Here is a 19,265-nt window from a genome sequence, read left to right as displayed (position 1 = left end):
TATTATTATTATTATTATTTGTATTTATTATTATTAATATTATTACTATTTTTAGTATTATTTGTATTAATACAAAAGCTTTCCAACATTTTTTAAAACAGAATTTTTAGAGTGAACTTTGTTTATTATTGCATAAAATCTTTTTATGTTTCTTCTGCTAAGCTCTGTGTGGTACAATACTGGACCAAATGAATTAAAATGAAAAAAATTCAAAAACACATTTAATTAATAGCACAAGACAAGCACCACTTGTTAAAATCAAGCTTTCAATGTCTTATTCACTTCCTGTTGGGGTCTTGAATAACAAATCTTTTTAAAATACTCTTGAAACTAAAAAATTTCTGTGAGTCACACCAAATGATTTTGTGAGTCACTCTGCTCACTGATTAAAGAAAAGAAAAAGAGAAAAGAAATGAAAGGCAAAGAAAAGAATTGTGCATTGATTTTGATGTTTGATCAAACTACCTATTTAAATTGAGCTGAAAAATGTTTGAGTTTTTGGGGGGACAACTTAAATACTGTTAATTGAAGCATTACAATATTTCAGCATTAGGTGTGGGAGTGGGTGATCTCAGACATACACAGGGTCAATTGTAATAAATATGCTTTAAAAACAGCTTATCATAACAAAATTTGAGCTCTTTACTAGTTTCCAAGTCAGCACTACTGTATATAGAGAAAATACTGTATCAAAAATCATTTGAAGATGCATTGAACATTTATCTGCTGAAACACTTTGATTGACATTCTCCCTTTGTACGTGTCATCAGAGGGGGAAAGCCCCGCCCACCAGTGACCTCCCTTATTAGCAAAGGACATCAGTCTTGGTTTTGAATCTGCCACTATGCTGACACACAGGCGTTTGTAGCTCCGCCCTCTTTTGAAAAGAGCACAATCTCATTTGAATATAAAGCGACAGTCACCAAAATGGCACACTATAGATAAAAGCCTAAGATACGCAGATTCAAAGAGTTATAACACATTATTACTGTAGTATTTTGAGCTGAAACTTCACACACACACACACACACTCACACTCATCAGAGACTTATTTTACTTGTAAAAAGTGTGCATAATAGGTCCCCTCTAATAAGTTTCTTTATGTATTCGTAAAAACTAATAAGCTAACTTAATTCCTTCATGTTATCCCAACACAAATCGATTGTTTTTGTTGTTTTTTGCGCTGTTTTGTTTTCAGCATGAACAGTTGATGGCCCACTACTGTATTTAGAGAAAATACTGTATCAAAAATCATTTGAAGATGCATTGAACATTTATCTATCAGCAAAAGTGCATTTCTGGCAGAAGTAAATCTTTCGACTCACTTAAACTCACTTAAAATGAGACAAATCTGCTATTATTTTAATCTCCAGTCGGTTAATTAACAGTTTAGACAGTTCATTAAAACTTCACTAACTACAGAAGACACTTACCAGTTTTAAATTCCACTTGTGCAACTGGGAAACATTGTAACACTGAATTATAATGTTCCCCCCAATTATTAACACTGTGCTATTCTGCAACATTAATGTCATTTGTTTTGTCCCAAAATTCTTTAAAGGGGACCTATAATGCAAAAATCACTTTTATAAGGGGTTTAAACACAGTTGTGTGGTGACAGTCTGTGAATATAAACAGCTTTTAGTGGTAAAAAATGTATTAATTGTATTTTTTATTGATAAAAACAGTCTGCAGAAACACTTTGATTGACATTCTCCATTTATACGTGTCATCAGAGGGGGAAAGCCCCGCCCACCAGTAACCGTCTCTCCCTCATTAGCATAGGATGTCAGTCTTGTTTTTGAATCTGCCACTATGCTGATACAGGCGTTTGTAGCTCCGCCCTCTTTTGAAAAGAGCACAATCTCATTTGAATATAAAGCGACAGTCACCAAAGCGGCACACTATGTACAAAAGCCTAATATACGCAGATTCAAAGAGTTATAATTACATACATTATTACTGTAGTATTTTGAGCTGAATTGAACATACACACTATAGGGACATCAGAGACTTATTTTACTTTTAAAAGTGTGCATAATAGGTCCCCTATAACCAGTTTCTTCATATGTTTGTGCTGTACATTGTTTTGCAGTACAAATGTATATTACGTCACAGAAATGAGTTCATGTGTTCATTGTCAAACCCCACCAAATAAACACCTTTATTTGAAAATGAACTAATTTTAGATTATTGACAAAAATATTTGACTTTTGTCTCCTATATTATATAAATTAACTCAAATAACATTTTAAGTCGCTATATCGTCAGGTTACAATGAGATCCACATTATTTTGGGGTCAATAATGAAAAGTAAACAATGTAATTATGAAACTTATTTATTCATTTTCCTTCGTCATAGTTTTTATTTTAGAGGTCGCCACAGCGGAATGAACCACCAACTATTCCAGGTCATGTTTTATGTAGCGGATGACCTTCAAGCCGCAAACCAGAACTGGGAAACACCAATACACACTCATTCATCTTTTTTTAATATATTTCTTATGAAATGGCATGCATAATTTATAGAGTCAGTTATAAAAAGGATGTTTAATTAGTTTATAGATTGAGTATATAATGCCACACTGCAGGACGCATGTATTAGGCTATTCTGGTATATTCTATTCAGCAGATAACCTGATTGATGCCTCATGCATGGAAATAAATAATGTTTTAAAGGTTAAAGCATCTTAATGTTTTAAGAGTTACCCTTGAAAAATCTAATTTTGTCATCATGTACTAATTCTCTAAGGCCAGTTTGAAAAAACCTACAGTGTTTTTATTGCTATTATTTGTATTTATATATTTTATTATTATTATTATTAATATTTTTTTTTTTTGTAATTATTGGTTTATTATTATTGTTATTATAATTTGTGTTTATGTATTTTATTATTATTATTATTATTATTATTATTATTATTATTATTTGTAATTATTAGTTTATTATTGTTATTATAATTTGTTTTTATATATTTTATTTTTATTATTAATATTATTATTTGTAATTATTTGTTTATTATTATTGTTATTATAATTTGTGTTTATATATTTTATTATTATTATTATTATTATTATTATTTGTAATTATTTGTTTATTATTATTGTTATTATAGTTTGTGTTTATATATTTTATTTTTATTATTATTATTATTATTATTATTATTTGTATTTATATATTTTATTATTATTAATATTTGTATTTATTATTATTATTATTATTATTATTATTATTATTATTATTATTATTAGATGTTTTTATTATTATTATGAATATTGTTATTATTTTTGTATTTGTTTATTTGTTTATTTTATTATAATTATTATTTATATTTATTTATTATTATTATAATTGTTATTATTGTTTGTATTTATTTGTTTTTACTATAATTATTATTATTAATAATATTAATTGTAGTTATTTATTTATTATTAATAATAGTACTATTATTTGTATTTATTATTATTATTGTTATTATTATTATTATTATTATTGTTGTTATTATTATTATTATTATTGTTATTATTATTATTATTATTAGTAGTAGTAGTAGTAGTAGTATTATTATTGTTATTATTATTATTATTATTATTATTATTATTATTATTATTATTATTATTATTATTATTACCAAAACTGTTTGGTTTCCAACATTCTTTAAAAGATCAGTTTTGGATGAACTTTGTTTATTGTTGCAGAAAATCCATTTTGTTTTGTTTTTTCTGCTAAGCGTGTGGTAAATTACTGGACCAAAGAAATGAAACACAGAAATGAAAAAAAAAATTCAAAAACACATTTAATTAATAGCACGAGACAAGCACCACTTGTTAAAATCAAGCTTTCAATGTCCTACTCACTTCCTATTGGGGTCTTGAATAACAAATTATTTTAAAATACTCTTAAAACAAAAAATTTTGTGAGTCACTCTAAATGAGTTTGTGAGGCATTCTGCTCACTGATTAAAGAAAAGAAAAGAAATAGAGAAAATAAAATGAAAGACAAGGAAAAGAAAAAAAGAAAATAGAGAATAATGAAAGTAAAGAAAAGAAAAAGGGAAATAAATGAGGGTGTCCTCTGATTCAGAATTGATCACAGGTAAATATCTCAGTTTAAATGACTTTTTAATCATTCATCATTGTGAAAAGGGAAGGTCAGTTGATGTGTATGGCAGAATACAATATTCTGTGTAGTCTTTGATGGATAGCTTGGAATGGAAAACAGCCTTACTTATTATATACTGCACAATATACACATTATGCTGAGCTTTATAATGATACACATACACATTATAATGGACACAATACACATTATAATGAGCTTTAAAAATAGTAGCTAAAACAGAAGGTATGTTATTACAAAAATAACAAGTTTCATAGTTTCATAGCATGCAATAGTTACCTCATAACCTTACTATATTCGTCAGGTGATCTCAATTCTTTAAGTGTTTTGGATTATTTAACCTTGAACAGTTTGCATTTTTAATTTATATGAGTGGGATAAAATGGGGTTAATAGTGGGATCAAAATTAGGATACTGTATTAAGTCGGTGACATGGTGGTTCAGTGTTTAGCACTGTTGCCTCACAGCAAGAAGGTCGCTGGTTCGAGTCCCGGCTGGGTCAGTTGGCATTTCTGTGTGGAGTTTGCATGTTCTCCTCGTGTTGACATGGGTATCCTCCGGGTACTCCGGTTTCCCTCAAAGTCCAAACACATGTGCGATAGGGGAACTGGATGAACTAAATTGTCCGTAGTGTATGAGTGTGTGTGAATGTGTGAGTGTATGGGTGTTTCCCAGTACTGGGTTGTGGCTGGAAGGGCATCCGCTGCGTAAAACATATGCTGAAATAGTTGGCGGTTGATTCTGCTGTGGCGACCCCTGATAAATAAGGGACTAAGCAGAAGGAAAACTAAGTCATAGATTTACAGTCTTGCCTCTAGAGTGACATGTACCGGCACTCTGATGTACCGATAAAAGTTGAAAGTCTTCAGCAGATTGTTTGTTGATTGTTGTGTGGTATTGTCCCACCCCTTCTCCACTGTGATTGGACGGCTAGCTCATGGCTATTTCAAAAGTGACACTGAGGGGCCGACCACACTGAATGGGCTAAAGGTCTCGTGAAGTGCTTCGAAATGTGCATTTTTTATTCAATGTTTGTTGTAATCTCAACTGAAACATGAAGAGAGGGTGGGACATATAGTAGCTCCTCCCCTTTTAAAAAAAACAGCCAATAGTGTTTTGTTTTTATCATAGCTCTGCCAGTGAGAGTGGTTGAGCTCAAGCGCATCAAATGAAAAGCGAATAAGAAGCATCTTGAAGGGGGCGGGGCATGTTAAATACTAGAGCATTTGATTGGTCAAAAGATTTATGAGGTGATGTGAAAAAAAAATGTTGATCCATTTAGGCAGAAGTGACAAACTGCAAGATTGGGATGTTTATATCAGTTTTATATCTTCTAAATGCAAATTTCGTCACTGTTTTGGAGCACACTAGCTAATATCCTTAAAACTAGCAGACTGAAACTAACACCTGAAATGTTTTATTTTAATTTCACGCAAATAAAAATGTATTAGTGTGGACATGGCCTCAGTTAAATGTTTTTAAAAATACATTTTCATTATATTTTCTTAATTTGTTCTTCAAAAATGGTGTTTTACAAAAGAAAATAGTCAACTATCCATATAGAGCACACACACACACACACACACACACACACACACACACACACACACACACACACACAGTCTTGTCATTCTGTTGCTGCAGTATATAGTACAAGGATCTGCAATATAGCACTTATAATAGAATTTCTGAAATGTTTAAGAGCACATCAACAGGGCATCTATTCTTCTGAATTCTTCTCCTAAATTTACACAGATGCAGTGCTTCTCTCTGCTGCTTCATTTTAGCAAACGGCATCCCGTGACCACTTATTCCATAAGGCCGAGAAAGGCACTGAATGCACATTCTACAGAAAATATGTCAATAAACAATACATATTCTATTAGCTAATGCGAGACGCGTGCCTGTGGTTATTTATATTTGATTTATTGGTAACATTTGAGCTACAATGCAGTTTAAATAAAAGCCTTAAGCAATGACCAGCTGTATAGCTGTATTTGGTAGTCCTGCTGTGGTCTGTACAATATAGCAGTATAATTTGTCATTGCTTAAGGCATGTGTTTTAACTACCTTGTGTGATGGGCACATGTTGGCTGATTTTTGAGGAATAAAATATTAAATATTAAAACTATTATGTTTGGAAATGCGTTGAAAAAAATCTTCTCTGCGTTAAACAGAAGTTGGGGAAAAATAAACAGGGGGGCTAATAATTCAGGGGGGCTAATAATTCAGGGGAGCTAATAATTCTTACTTCAACTGTCAGATATATGATATATATACAGATATATAAATACCTATTTTCCCTGCCCCTGGCTTAGTTATGAATAGAGAGTGGTGCTTTTTTATTTTATTTTAGTGATGCTTTATTATTTTTATTTTTATCTACTGCTACACCCTTTGCATATTTCATATTTATATATTTTTTCTGTATTGTTGCAAGGCCTAATATGTGTTACTTTTATATATAATGTTATGTTAGCTATCTTATTATTTCTATTATTATTATATTATTTTTGTTTTGTGTTTTTTTTTATGTTGTCCTTAATGCAAGAATATTTTATTGTATTGCTTTATTCAGAGAGAAAGAAAATGTGAGCAAATTGTGTTCTGCTGCTAGATTCGAGCAGTTGATGTCTAATGATTCTTTGTATTTGGTGTATGTGGCTCTCTGACTAATATCTATCAATAAAAAACAGAGTTCAACTAAAATAATTGAAGGAAACACACACTATTAGGTAGCTATGTGAAGTTTATTATAATGTTAACTCATTTCGAGAGGATCACGTGCTTATGATTGCTTGCGGTTGGACCCGCATAATCTAATTTATGATTCACCAATCAGACAACAATCCTTTTCTAGATGGGTGGCATGGTGGCCCAAAGGTTAGCACTGTTGCCTCACAGCAAGAACGTCACTGGTTCTAGTCCTTACCAAGCCAGCCAACGTTTCTGTGCGGAGTTTACACGTTCTACCTGTGCTTACGTGGGTGTCACCCAGGTTCCCAGGTTTCCTCCCACCATCTAAAACATGCAGCTTAAGTTAATTGACCAATCCAAATCGGCACCATAGACATGCTCCTAGTAAGTGGTTATCTCTTAAGAGCAATCACTATCTGTTCACTATAGCTACTACAGCAGGGGGGTTCTTGAGATCTACCTGAGCCCAAACCCCCCTCTCGCCTTACAAACAGGATGGAGCCCCGAGCTCAGGGCTCTGTCCCAGGACAGCATGCCACACAAGCTTTACAATCAATCATCAGCTAAGTGTGAACTCTTGAAGATGATTTATTGAACATCAACGTTGAACAATTAAAATTAAAGCACACATTGCCTAAAATGAACAGTCACATGACTCCACACGTGATAAGGAAAGTAACCGTAAAAATTGGCCTGGAAAAATTAGATCGATTATTGATTCTGAATGTCGATTTCGATTACTTTTCGATTATTCGCCCAGCCCTAGTTTGGACAAGTCTTTTTTTGTAAGTGTAAGATGTTTTCCAGTGTGTGAACTGATCTGTTTCCTCTTTGTGTTTGTTTCTATCGCACACACAGGTGACATCAGGTGCAAGGGGATGACCGAACGCATTCACCACATTAATCTTCACAACTTCAGCAATTCTGTACTTGAGACCCTCAATGAGCAGCGAAACCGCGGGCACTTCTGTGACGTGACTGTTCGGATCCATGGTAGCATGCTGCGCGCTCACCGCTGTGTGCTGGCTGCCGGCAGCCCCTTCTTTCAGGACAAGCTGCTCCTGGGCTACAGCGACATCGAGATCCCCTCTGTGGTCTCGGTCCAGTCCGTCCAGAAACTGATCGACTTCATGTACAGCGGTGTGCTGCGGGTCTCCCAATCTGAGGCCCTGCAGATCCTCACGGCTGCCAGCATCCTTCAGATCAAGACGGTTATCGACGAGTGCACCAGGATTGTCTCGCAGAATGTGGGCATTTCGGGATCTGGCAGCTTTTCGGTGGTCCCTGGGGACTCGGGGCAGGAGACGCCGCGTGGAACTCCGGAGTCTGGCACGTCTGGTCCTAGCAGCGACGCCGAGTCGGGCTACATGCAAACATCTCACCAGAGCGTTTACTCCTCGCTTTATTCCAGCTGTTCCGGGTTGGGCCTGCAAAACGGTACCCGCGGAAATCGCTCTCACTACGTCGGTGCTGCGGTGACAGCCAACTACGACTCGGCCTTGCCACTGCAGCAGAAGGAGGCCGGGCAGGACCCTGCCTGGATCACGCGCATCCACGAGCGCTCTCAGCAGATGGAACGATTCCTGTCCACCACCGAGACAACACACTGCCGCAAACAGCCCCGTCCCGTCAGGCTCCACACTGGGGACATCCACATCAAGCAGGAGCAAGGGGACGAGTTCAACTGCTATGGGATTGAGGACTGCCGAGAGGACGGTGAGCCGTTGGAGTGCGTGGAAAGCGAGCCCAAAGGTGAGAGCTTTGACTCTGGCGTCAGCTCTTCCATCGGCACCGAAACCGACTCTGTTGAACAGCCTTTCTTGTCTGGCTTCAACTGTCCAAATAAGGGCCAGCAGGGCGAGCCCGGGACCCCGGTGCAGATTGAAGTCAATGATTCCTCCCCCGAGCAAACCCAAGAGATCATTGAAGATTTGAGCGGAAACGGTCCTACTCAAGAAAGTGGCGAGATCATGATCCATCAAGCCAATCTAGTGGCTCCCCAAGTGATGCACGGCGGGCCGTACCTGCGGCCGGGTGAGCCACTTACCAGCAACCTGCGTATGCCCCTGACCCTGACCAGCAACTCCCAGGTAATGGGAACTGCGGGCAACACGTACCTGCCTACGCTCTTCGCAACCCAGTCAGCCAGCGACAACAAGCCTTTCCTCTTCAGTCTGCCCCAGTCCATCGGGAGCCAGCAGCCGCAGTTTGTGGCCGTCCCCTCTCCCAACATGCCTCCGTTCCCCGGCGGGCTGTCGGTGCCGACGGTAGGGAGTCAGCAGCAGGGCGGTGCGCCGGGGGGACAGCACGGGGAGAAGAAGCCCTACGCGTGCACTCTTTGCTGTAAGACCTTTACTGCCAAACAAAACTACGTCAAACACATGTTCGTGCACACAGGTAAGCTCTCTTGGTCTTTTTTCCTCTATGCTCAGCTAAAGTTAGTTAAAGTACTTTAACCCTTCCAGAGTTAAAGTACTTACTTGTTTCAAGCCTGTATTGTTGTTGTTGTTAAACACAAACAAAAAATATCATAATGATAATAATAGTTTGGTTAATATTGTAATCACGATTACTTAAAATGTTTATGAATTGACCAAAACTCTTTTGATTCATTTATTTGGATGTATTACATCAATATTGATTTAATTAGTCAGTCGGCAACAGGAATACAGCCTGCTGTCAAGATCACCGAAGATCGAAAATTCTGTCATCCTTTACAAAAATTTTACATAGGCTCATTTTGAAAACGTAGCCCCATATACATTTCTGGAGATCGCGAATTATGTAGCCAGAAGTACGTATGGCTTCATTTCGTCTTTAAAACAAACGCTAGGGGGCGGTATGACGTCATTCCTTTTGGCGCTTACCAGCTGACAGCTTACCTCCATGTGGACAGCTCTCCCACTGTTACCAGTTTGCCCATCAGAGAGGAGTTGACCACGACAACGTTGTTCGAGTCCAGTAAAGAACGAAAAATAAAATAAACAAATAAGTAACAGGGTGAGAATGTGATAAAATCTGAAAACGCAGTAAAAATCAGGCGAGGGCTTTTCTTTTTCTGGATTGCTTTTTAAATATGTTGGTTGGTTTTAGGGAAGTGGGTGGCGCTGGTTAATCAGGGCTTTTTAAAACACTATTGGTTGGGTTGAGGGATGGAGGAGGGTGGGTCAGACAGTCAGCCAACAGCAGCCTCTGGTGGATTTACGTGAGAACAGCAGACGCGAACAGCACTCGTGAGAGAAATTTAAGATCTCTAAAAGCGTACACAGCGCCCTCTGGTGGATTTGCAAAAACAAAAACTGCAAAAAAACGTACCTCCTCGGATGTGTTTGGCGTTCTCCAGAAATGTATATAGCGTTTTCAGAATGAGCCTGGGTTGCAAAAATTACTGAACATAAACAAATGAAAAATCTGATATGGCTTTCGATTTATGGGTCAACAAAATAAATAAATAAATAAATAACTGGCCTGGACTAAATTGAAGGGTATCAACAATTTAGTCCACGTCTGTATGACTTACAAATTCATGTTTGGATTTAACCTATGTGAAATGTAGCCGCCTTCCAATTGCCGCTATAGTTTGTAGAATAAGCAAGTTTTTATACACGCAACAGTTAGAGTCCGAAGGCAAAATAGATTTAAATAAAACATCTTTATTTTTCCAAACAACAAAATTCAATATATATTGCACTCTTCTCTGTATTTTACGCCTATAAAAACTTGCTTATTTTACCAACGATAGCGGCAATTAGAAAGTCGCTACAAAAAGTCAAAAACTGTGTGTTCCTACCAACCTCTTCCTCAGTGCAGTGAAGCCACAGTTATATAGTATCGTACTGACACCGAGTGGCCACATGCCATTATACAATGTATGGCTCAACATGAAATATGTCATAAATGCAAAATGTCTTTTAAAAATGGCTCATAAGTAATAAGGGTCATTTTTTTTATTAAGATTTATACATAACCTAAAAGCTGCAAAGCAAGCTGTTTGGTTTGTTATAATAGGACAAAATTTGGCTGAGAGACAACTATGTGAAAATCTGAAATCTGAGGGTTCAAAAAAATCTAAATACTGAGAAAATACCTTTAAATTTGTCTAAATAAAATGCATATTACTAATCAACAATTAAGTTTGATATATTTACAGTACGTTATTTACCAAATATCTTCATGAACACGATCTTTACTTAACATACTAATGATTTTTGTCAACAAAATTAATAATACACTCCGTTTGTGGCTATTGCCAAAAAACCGAGAGGGGTCTGGATGCAGACCTGGTGCAGTGCAATCTGAGCTGCATTCAATGCTTTTTAATAGGCTGACCTAACCCCACCCCTAACCCTACCCCTCAAAGGGATGTCACTCACTCCATTGAGTGCATTGTGTATGACATTGCATCGCTGAGTGATGCAATCATAGCTTGCATCATAAAGGCTGCATCCAGATACTATTGAAAAAACCTAGGCAACATAAGTGCTCCAGGATCACAAATTAGTACATGCTATATATGTTTATATATATTAGCTATAACTTTATGTTCAAATATGGCCATTTATCAGATTTCCATTTTGGAATTCATGTTACCAGTTGACTGATATGATTCCTCAGTTACTCGACTTTCAGCTACAGCTCAGAAGAACTGAAATATGCATTATTTTCACACACACACACACACACTCACACACAAAAAGTGAGGTGTTTTGTTTTTGAAGCCTGAAGGAAGGAGACCCCTATGCCATGTCGTGGGTGCACCTCTACTTACTTACAAACTGAATGAGTGTTCAGTCAGTGCATAGCTTAAGGAATCACACGTTTCAGAAAAAAACACAATTGTGTGCAGTTCCTTTCTTCTCACTTTGGAGAGCACAAGTGGGATTTCTGCTGTTATAAACTGCAAACAGTAGCAGTGTTTGCTCAAACCATATCAGCAGACAGTAAACTATGCTTCAACAAGTTCTGTACATTCCCTGCTAAAGGGATAGTTCACCCAAAACTGAAAAATTCTGGCTTCGTTTTCTCAGCCTTCGCTTGTTCCAAACGCATTTGAGTGTTAAACAAAAAAGAAGATATATTGAAGAATGCTGGAAACCTGTAACCATTGACTTCCGAAGTATTTGTTGTTCCTACTATGAAAGTCAATGGTTACAGGTTTTCAGCATTCGTTGAAATATCTTCTTTTTTGTTCAACTGGAATGAAACCACTTGGAGGTGAGTAAATTGTGAGTAAATTATTATTTTTTTTTTTACTTTTAAGTGAGCGTAAATTAAAACTTTAACTTATCCTTTTAACGCATTAATATCCATTTTTCATTTGTTTATTATGTTCCAAAGACCTTGCATATAAAAATCTAATATAAAAATATCATTTTTTATTTAATGAATTTAGTTCAAATTATTTAAGACTCCATTTTAAGACTTAAGACAAAAAGTCCTATCTGTTTTCCCTTAGGCAAACTCCAATCTTTATACAAAATATACTCACACTATGCTCCAAATGTATTGTTGTCCTGGCTATGCTGTTGTGTATATTTAGGTATGATTTTGTCTTACGAAAAAGTATGCACCAGTGTTTAGACATGCCACAAAATTACTTATTTAACTTATATAACTTATTTTGTTAAATATTAATTATTATATTATATTAACTTATATAAATAATTCAGTCTTAAAGTGAAAGTTCATCCAAAACTTTAAATGTACTCACTATTTACTCATCCTCAAGTGGTTCCAAACCTTTATAAGTTTCTTTATTCTCTTGAACACAAACTTTTTAAGAATGCTGGAAACCTGTAACCATTGACTTCCATAGTATTTGGTTTTCCTATTGAAGTCAATGGTTACACGTTTTCAGCTTTCTTCAAAATATCGTCTTTTGTGTTCAACTGGAATGGAACCACTTGACGGTGAGTAAATAGTGAGTAATTAGTATTTTTGGGTGAACTATCCCTTTTAGGCACTAATATCCATTTTTTTGTTTGTTTTTAATTATTTGACAAAGACATTAATTGTTTTAGGTTAGTTAACGTTTTATCTAACGTCGAACAGGATTTCGACGTCGTTGGATTTTGATCACTTTCCAACGCAACCTAAAATCAACAAAATGTCAACATCTAATGATGTTACAGCTTGATGTTGTGTGAACGTTACCACTATGACGTGTATCAGAAGTTGGATTTTGGTTGCCATACCTGACAAATAAATGTCAGTGTTTGACGTCAATATAACGTTGGTTTAAGATGTTGGCTCAATGTTGGATTTTAGTCACTTTCCAACACAACCTACTGTAAAATCAACCAAATATCAACCTCATTTGACATCATTATTGGATGTCAAAATAACGTTGTCCTTAGACACTGACTGGACATTGCATTTTGGTCACCTGACATCACGACCTAAAATAGCTATTGTCCCTTATTTGCAAATTCCAAACTTTACACAAAATATAGTCAAGCTATGATTAAAATGCATGGTCGTTCTGGCTGTGTCGTTGTATTTGTTTAGGTGTGATTTTTGTCTTAGGAAAAAAATATACACTAGTGTTTAGACATGCCACAAAATAACTTCTTTTTAAAAAGGACCAAATCAACTGTCAATCTTAAAGAGAACGGTTTTATAAACCTTTATACGTTTCTTTATTGTCCTGAACACTAAAGAAGATATTTTGAAGAATGCTGAAAACCTGTAACCATTGACGTCCATAGTAGGAAAAACAAACACTATAGTCAATGGTTACAGGATTCCAGCATTCTTCAAATTATTCTTCAAATTCTTTTCAAAGAAATTGAGACATGTTTGGAACAAGTAAACGCTGAGTAAATGATGACAGAATTTTCAGTTTTGGGAGACCTATTCCTTAAAGTAACCTGGGCTTGACAGAGTCCACTAGTAAGAAGCTGCTCCTGTTTCAACTCTTCAGGACAGGAGGCTGATTTTGCAAACTGTGTGTCATCATCATCATTATCAGATCACATTCTGAACCCTTGTGTTGAGCCAAAACTGTTCTGACTTTGATTCCCGACATGGAAAGATTTGGCTCTTTCAAAGCTGCATTCAGATGTGGCTACAGTATAGAGGCATTCAGTCAGATCATTATAAATAAATCCACTTTTTCTTGTTTATGTTTCTTCTTAATGTTAACTAATGTATTTTATAAGTTCTGTAAATGTATGCACTTATTACCAGCACACCAACATACATTAGTTACTTCTATTTCTAATTAATTGGTCTAATTAGCACTAAAAAACATTCAGTTTCTTTCAGATACCAGCAGAAACCTTTCCACAAGCTTAACGTAATTTCTGGTGGTAATAATGACCAGGAAAATGTCTTTTAAAAACATATTTATGCAATTTAATTAAATATATATATTTAAAAATGCATATATTTATTAATTTTCCTTCGGCGTATTCCCTTATTTATCAGGGGTCACCACAGCGGAGTGAGCCGCCAACTATTCCAGCATATGTTTTACACAGCGGATGCCCTTTCAGCTCTAATCCAGTACTGGGAAACATCTATACACACTCCTTCACACACACACTAATACACTACGGCCAATTTAGTTCATCCAATTCAACTATAGCGCATGTGTTTGGACTGGGGGGAAAACCGGAGCACACAGGAACGCCAACTGGCCCAGCCGGGACTTGAACCAGTGACCTTGCTGTGAGGCGACAGTGCTAACCACTGAGCCACCATGCCACCCTACATATATACAAACATATATAAATTTCAAAGACACATATATATATATACACACACACACACACACACACACACAAATCTTCTGTTATCTGTTATGTGTTCAGACTACAATCTCTTAATGTTAGATTAGTTTCATAGTCATCACCGGTGCAGAAATCAGATGTGTTCTTGATGAGGGAAAATTTCAGTATGTTGGCTGTGCCGGGCTTACAGATTTTAGAATTTTACATTGCTGTTGCTAGGCAACCGCAGCACTAATTAATTCAGTAATTAAGATTAATACATTTTGCAATATTAGTAGCCTGCAAAGTTCAACTTTTCAGCGAAGGTTCCAGATGTTTTAAAAAGGCAAGAATATGACAGGAACAATCTTTTTTTAAATATGCAATACAAATTCAGCTAATGCATTTGCGATGGAGAATGCATGTCTAATATTGCATAAAAATATACTGGAAAAATACATAAATGTTCTTACTATAATAAGGATGTGTGAAATAACATTCAGGTGTGTAGATAATATTATATCATATTATTGTAGTATTTTTTTCTACATATAATGATCTGCACTGCAAAAAAATGCTTGTTTTACCTATTTTTTTTTTTGGCTTGATTCTAGTCAAAATATTAAAAAATTCGCAAATCAAGAAGCTTTTTCTAGACAAGCAAAACATATTGTCTTGTTTTAAGAAATAATATGGCAAAATTAAGTGGGGTTTTGCTTAAAATGAGCCAAATCTGCCAATGGAGTAAGCAAAGTAATCTTATGTCAAAAGGAAAACTATTATTTTACTCACCCTATTGGCAGATTATTTTGCTTGTTTTTTAGGATAAAACTTGCTCAATTTTGACATATTTCTTAAAATAAGACAATGTTTTTATGCTTGTCATGAAAATGCTTCTTAATTTAAAAATGTTTAGATATTCGGACTAGAAACAAGCCCAAAAAACTTGCATTTTTTGCAGTGTGCAATCAAAATATAGTCATTTATATAGTAAGTTTACAAAAAATATTGTGAATTATCCCTTTAAAGCATTATTATCTCTATTTGTTTCTTTGTTTGTTTTTATTATGTGCCAAAGACCTTTTTGTGTACTTAATATATTATAATAACAACTTAATTATTCACTCTTAATTGGATCGTTTACCCAAAACCGATAATGTACTCACTATTTGATCATCCTCAAGTGGTTCCAAACCTTTAGTTTCTTGAACACTAAAGAAGATATTTTGAAGAATGCTGAAAATACCATTGACCTCCATAGTATTTGTTTTTCCTACTATGAAAGTCAATAGTTACAGGTTTCCAGCCTTCTTTAAAATGTCTTCTTTAGTGTTTAACTGGAATGAAACCTCTTGAAGGTGAGTAAATAGTGAGAAAAAATGTATTTTAACGCATTAATACCCTTTTTTATTGTTTGTTTGTTTGTTTTTATTTATTTGCCAAATACTTTTCTTGTGTTCGTACACTTGAAGTCAGAATTATTAGCACCAAACCCCACCCAAAAAAAAAAATTTTTTTTCTTTTTTAAATATTTTATAAATGATGTTTAACAGAGCAAGGAAATTTTCACAGTATGTCTGATAATGTTTTTTCTTCTGGAGAACGTCTTATTTGTTTTATTTTGGCTAGAATAAAAGCAGTTTTAAATTTTTTAAAAACCATTTTAAGGTCAAAATTATTAGCCCCTTTAAGCTATCATTTTTTTCGATAGTCTACAGAACAAACCATCGTTATACAATAACTTGCCTAATTACCCTAACCTGCCTAGTTAACCTAATTACCCTAGTTAAGCCTTTAAATGTCACTTTAAGCTGTATAGAAGTGTCTTGAAAAAATATTTAGTCAAATATTATTTACTGTCATCATGACAAAGATAAAATAAATCAGTTATTAGAAATGAGTTATTAAAACTATTATGATTAGAAATGTGCTGAAAAAATCTCTTCGTTGAACAGAAATTGGGGAAAAAATAAACAGGGGGGGCTAATAATTCTGACTTCCACTGTAAAAGAGTATAAAATCTACTCTAGTATCTATAACAAAATAAATAAAAGGATGTGTGTGTGTGATAATAGCTTATGCAAAAGACTTTGGTGAATATTTCCATCCTAATGAGTGTGTGCTTTGTGTCCTCTTTCAGGTGAAAAGCCACACCAGTGCAGTATCTGCTGGCGTTCGTTCTCGCTGAAGGATTATCTCATCAAACACATGGTTACGCATACAGGCGTCCGAGCGTACCAGTGCAGCATCTGCAACAAACGCTTCACCCAGAAGAGCTCGCTCAACGTCCACATGCGCCTGCACCGCGGAGAGAAGTCCTACGAGTGCTACATCTGCAAGAAAAAGTTCTCCCACAAGACCCTGTTGGAGCGCCACATGGCCCTGCACAGCACCGGAAGCGGGGTCTCTGGGGTCTCCGGGGTCAGTGGCGCAGGGAGCGCCGGAGGCCCCGTGTCCATCCCTGTGCCGATGGCCGTCCCGGAGCCGGGAGCCGGAGTGGTGGCTCTCGCCATGCCTGTGGGAGGGGGCGGAGTTGGGGGCGGAATCGGAAACACCGGAGTGGGTGTGGCCGCAGAAGCCAGCTGCCAGGAGGGGACCACCTACATGTGCTCCGTGTGCCCTGTCAAGTTTGACCAAATCGAGCACTTCAATGACCACATGCGCAAGCATGTCTCCGACGGATAAGTACAAACGAAAAAAAAAAAAACTTACGCAAACATGAAAAGAATGAAATGATTAAGAAAAACGGCACTAGATTTTTTTCCTTATATTGGGGCATGAAGAGTAATGAGTATAGACACTGGCACATTAAGTTTTTTAGAGAAAAAAAAAAGAAGCGTTTAATTTTTTTTCTTTCCTTTTTTTTCGTCCTTGCTATTCTTAAAGAATAAAAAAAAAAAGATGGTGGCCTTAAGGCTGTGTAGTTGGATAATGATCCACTGGCTGGATCCATACTACTGGCCTCTAAATGTATGCTTTCCTTAAATACTGATTTATGTGTTGAACACTACCGAAAGGCCTGCGAAAGAACACACAAGAAAAAAAAAATTCACATGCGCGCACACACTCGGTCATACGCAAACACAAATACACATACCCACGCATGCACTCACACGCACAAACTACTTATACACACTTATATATGGTAGAGGTATTTTGTACGTATGTGTATTTGTGCATGTGGCGTGCGTGTGCACAAGAATAAGCATTGCAGTGAATTTTTTAAAACTTGTAGATCTTTTCCCATGTAGACCGTATTGGACACTATAAGCGTCCAAGCTTACTGTGGTATAGATTTAAACGAAGAAAAAAAAACTAAAAAAAAAGAGAACGTTTTGGCTCTAGATTCATTCTAAAATAACGATGGTCACATGTTTGCCTTTTTACGTGCGATAAGAATAGGAGAGTTGTTCGATTTGACACTGGGTTTTTATTTATTATTATGGCATTGAGGGATTATGATGATGATGATGATGTTGTCGAGGTACAAGCCAGTTTTACTAACTGTACTAAAATGGGAATATTTGAGTGGCTTGATGAATGAATGACTATTATGATTATTATGATGTTTTTCCTTTTCTCCCGCCACCCTCTTTTTTCGATGGTTCAGGTCAAGTTTACAGAAAAATTCAGACAGTATTCGAGCAAAAACTTTGAATGCCGTTAATAATTTCCAATTGGTTTTGCATACACTGCCACTTAGAAGACGACTGTTAGTTCTTCCGCTTCAAAACGTTTCATTCGCTCCATGGTTCTGTTTTTTCAACCAAACAAACAAACAAACAAACAAACAAAAAAAAAACAAAAAGGAAAATGGCAGATTTTCGTATGCAAACAGGCCCAGAATCCAAGTCAATTGCTGCTCCTCACGTGCTCACTTTGAGACTGTTATCAGCTGTAGAATCCATCATTGGAGTGGATATGATTCTCAGTGAACATGCGAACCTATGTTAAGCTATCTGGAGCCATGGGCTAGATTAGATCAAAAGTCAACCAGGCAGAAGTAAACGCATAGAGATGATGTATTTCCTGTTAGCGCCGACTACTATGACTCAGTTGTTTGGGCCGGTGGAGCGACACAAATGCACTACTCCTGTTCCTAAAGCTCCACCTAGTGGCTCAAACAGCTGTTTTTTTTTTTTCTTTGTGCTGTTCGCCTGACAGGAGATACATGCGGGGCAGGAGAGAAGGAAGGGGACAGATAATAGGCAACAGAAAACAATCAGAACCATAATAAAAGCAACACGGTCACTCAACTTTAATATACCACAGACTCTCCGAACAATAAGAAACATTCCCAAGCGTACTGATATCTAGACATTGTGTGTGTGTACTTTGGAAGTGAGTTAAGAGGGTTGTGTTTTTTTGGTGTTACGTCACTCAGAAGCTCTGTGTTCATATTCGGCTTTGTTATACACGTATTTTATGGATATTAAAAAGACTCATCTGCCGTGCAACTGCAATCTGGCGATTTTGCTCACTCGTCTAGGTCGATAAACCTTCGAAGACGATGACGAAATGTATCAATGGCAATTTATCCAGACTTTTTGTGGTCGCATAATTTGCCGTTTCGAAAAAAACAGTGCTATTTTGCACATTTTACTTCAAGATCCTGTGCTTAAACGTTGAATTGTTTTACTTAAGAAATTAAATTCTATGATTTTTTTTTCTTCTGTTTTATTTTTTCGTCATTGTTTATAAAGGAAATATCTTTTCTTAAAAGCTTGATAAGAGGA

General features: G+C 36.1%; 1 protein-coding gene across 2 annotated transcripts in view; it reads left to right on the top strand.

Moving 5' to 3' along the window:
* zbtb20 (zinc finger and BTB domain containing 20) overlaps positions 1-18,317 on the top strand; it is a 136,479-nt gene extending 118,162 nt beyond the window's left edge. For both annotated transcript variants that reach the window (XM_056458789.1, XM_056458790.1), the window contains exons 3-4: positions 7,676-9,214; positions 16,670-18,317. In XM_056458789.1, the coding sequence (XP_056314764.1) occupies positions 7,696-9,214; positions 16,670-17,214 (2,064 nt within the window). In that variant the 5' untranslated portion in view covers positions 7,676-7,695 and the 3' untranslated portion in view covers positions 17,215-18,317. The remainder of the gene's footprint in view (positions 1-7,675; positions 9,215-16,669) is intronic.
* The last annotated feature ends 948 nt before the right edge of the window (positions 18,318-19,265 follow it).

The sequence above is a fragment of the Danio aesculapii genome, chromosome 5 (genome assembly GCF_903798145.1).
Source record: "Danio aesculapii chromosome 5, fDanAes4.1, whole genome shotgun sequence".
Lineage (NCBI taxonomy): Eukaryota > Metazoa > Chordata > Actinopteri > Cypriniformes > Danionidae > Danio > Danio aesculapii.
Note: the sequence above shows the minus strand (reverse complement) of the source record. Positions and strands in the feature narration are given on the sequence as shown.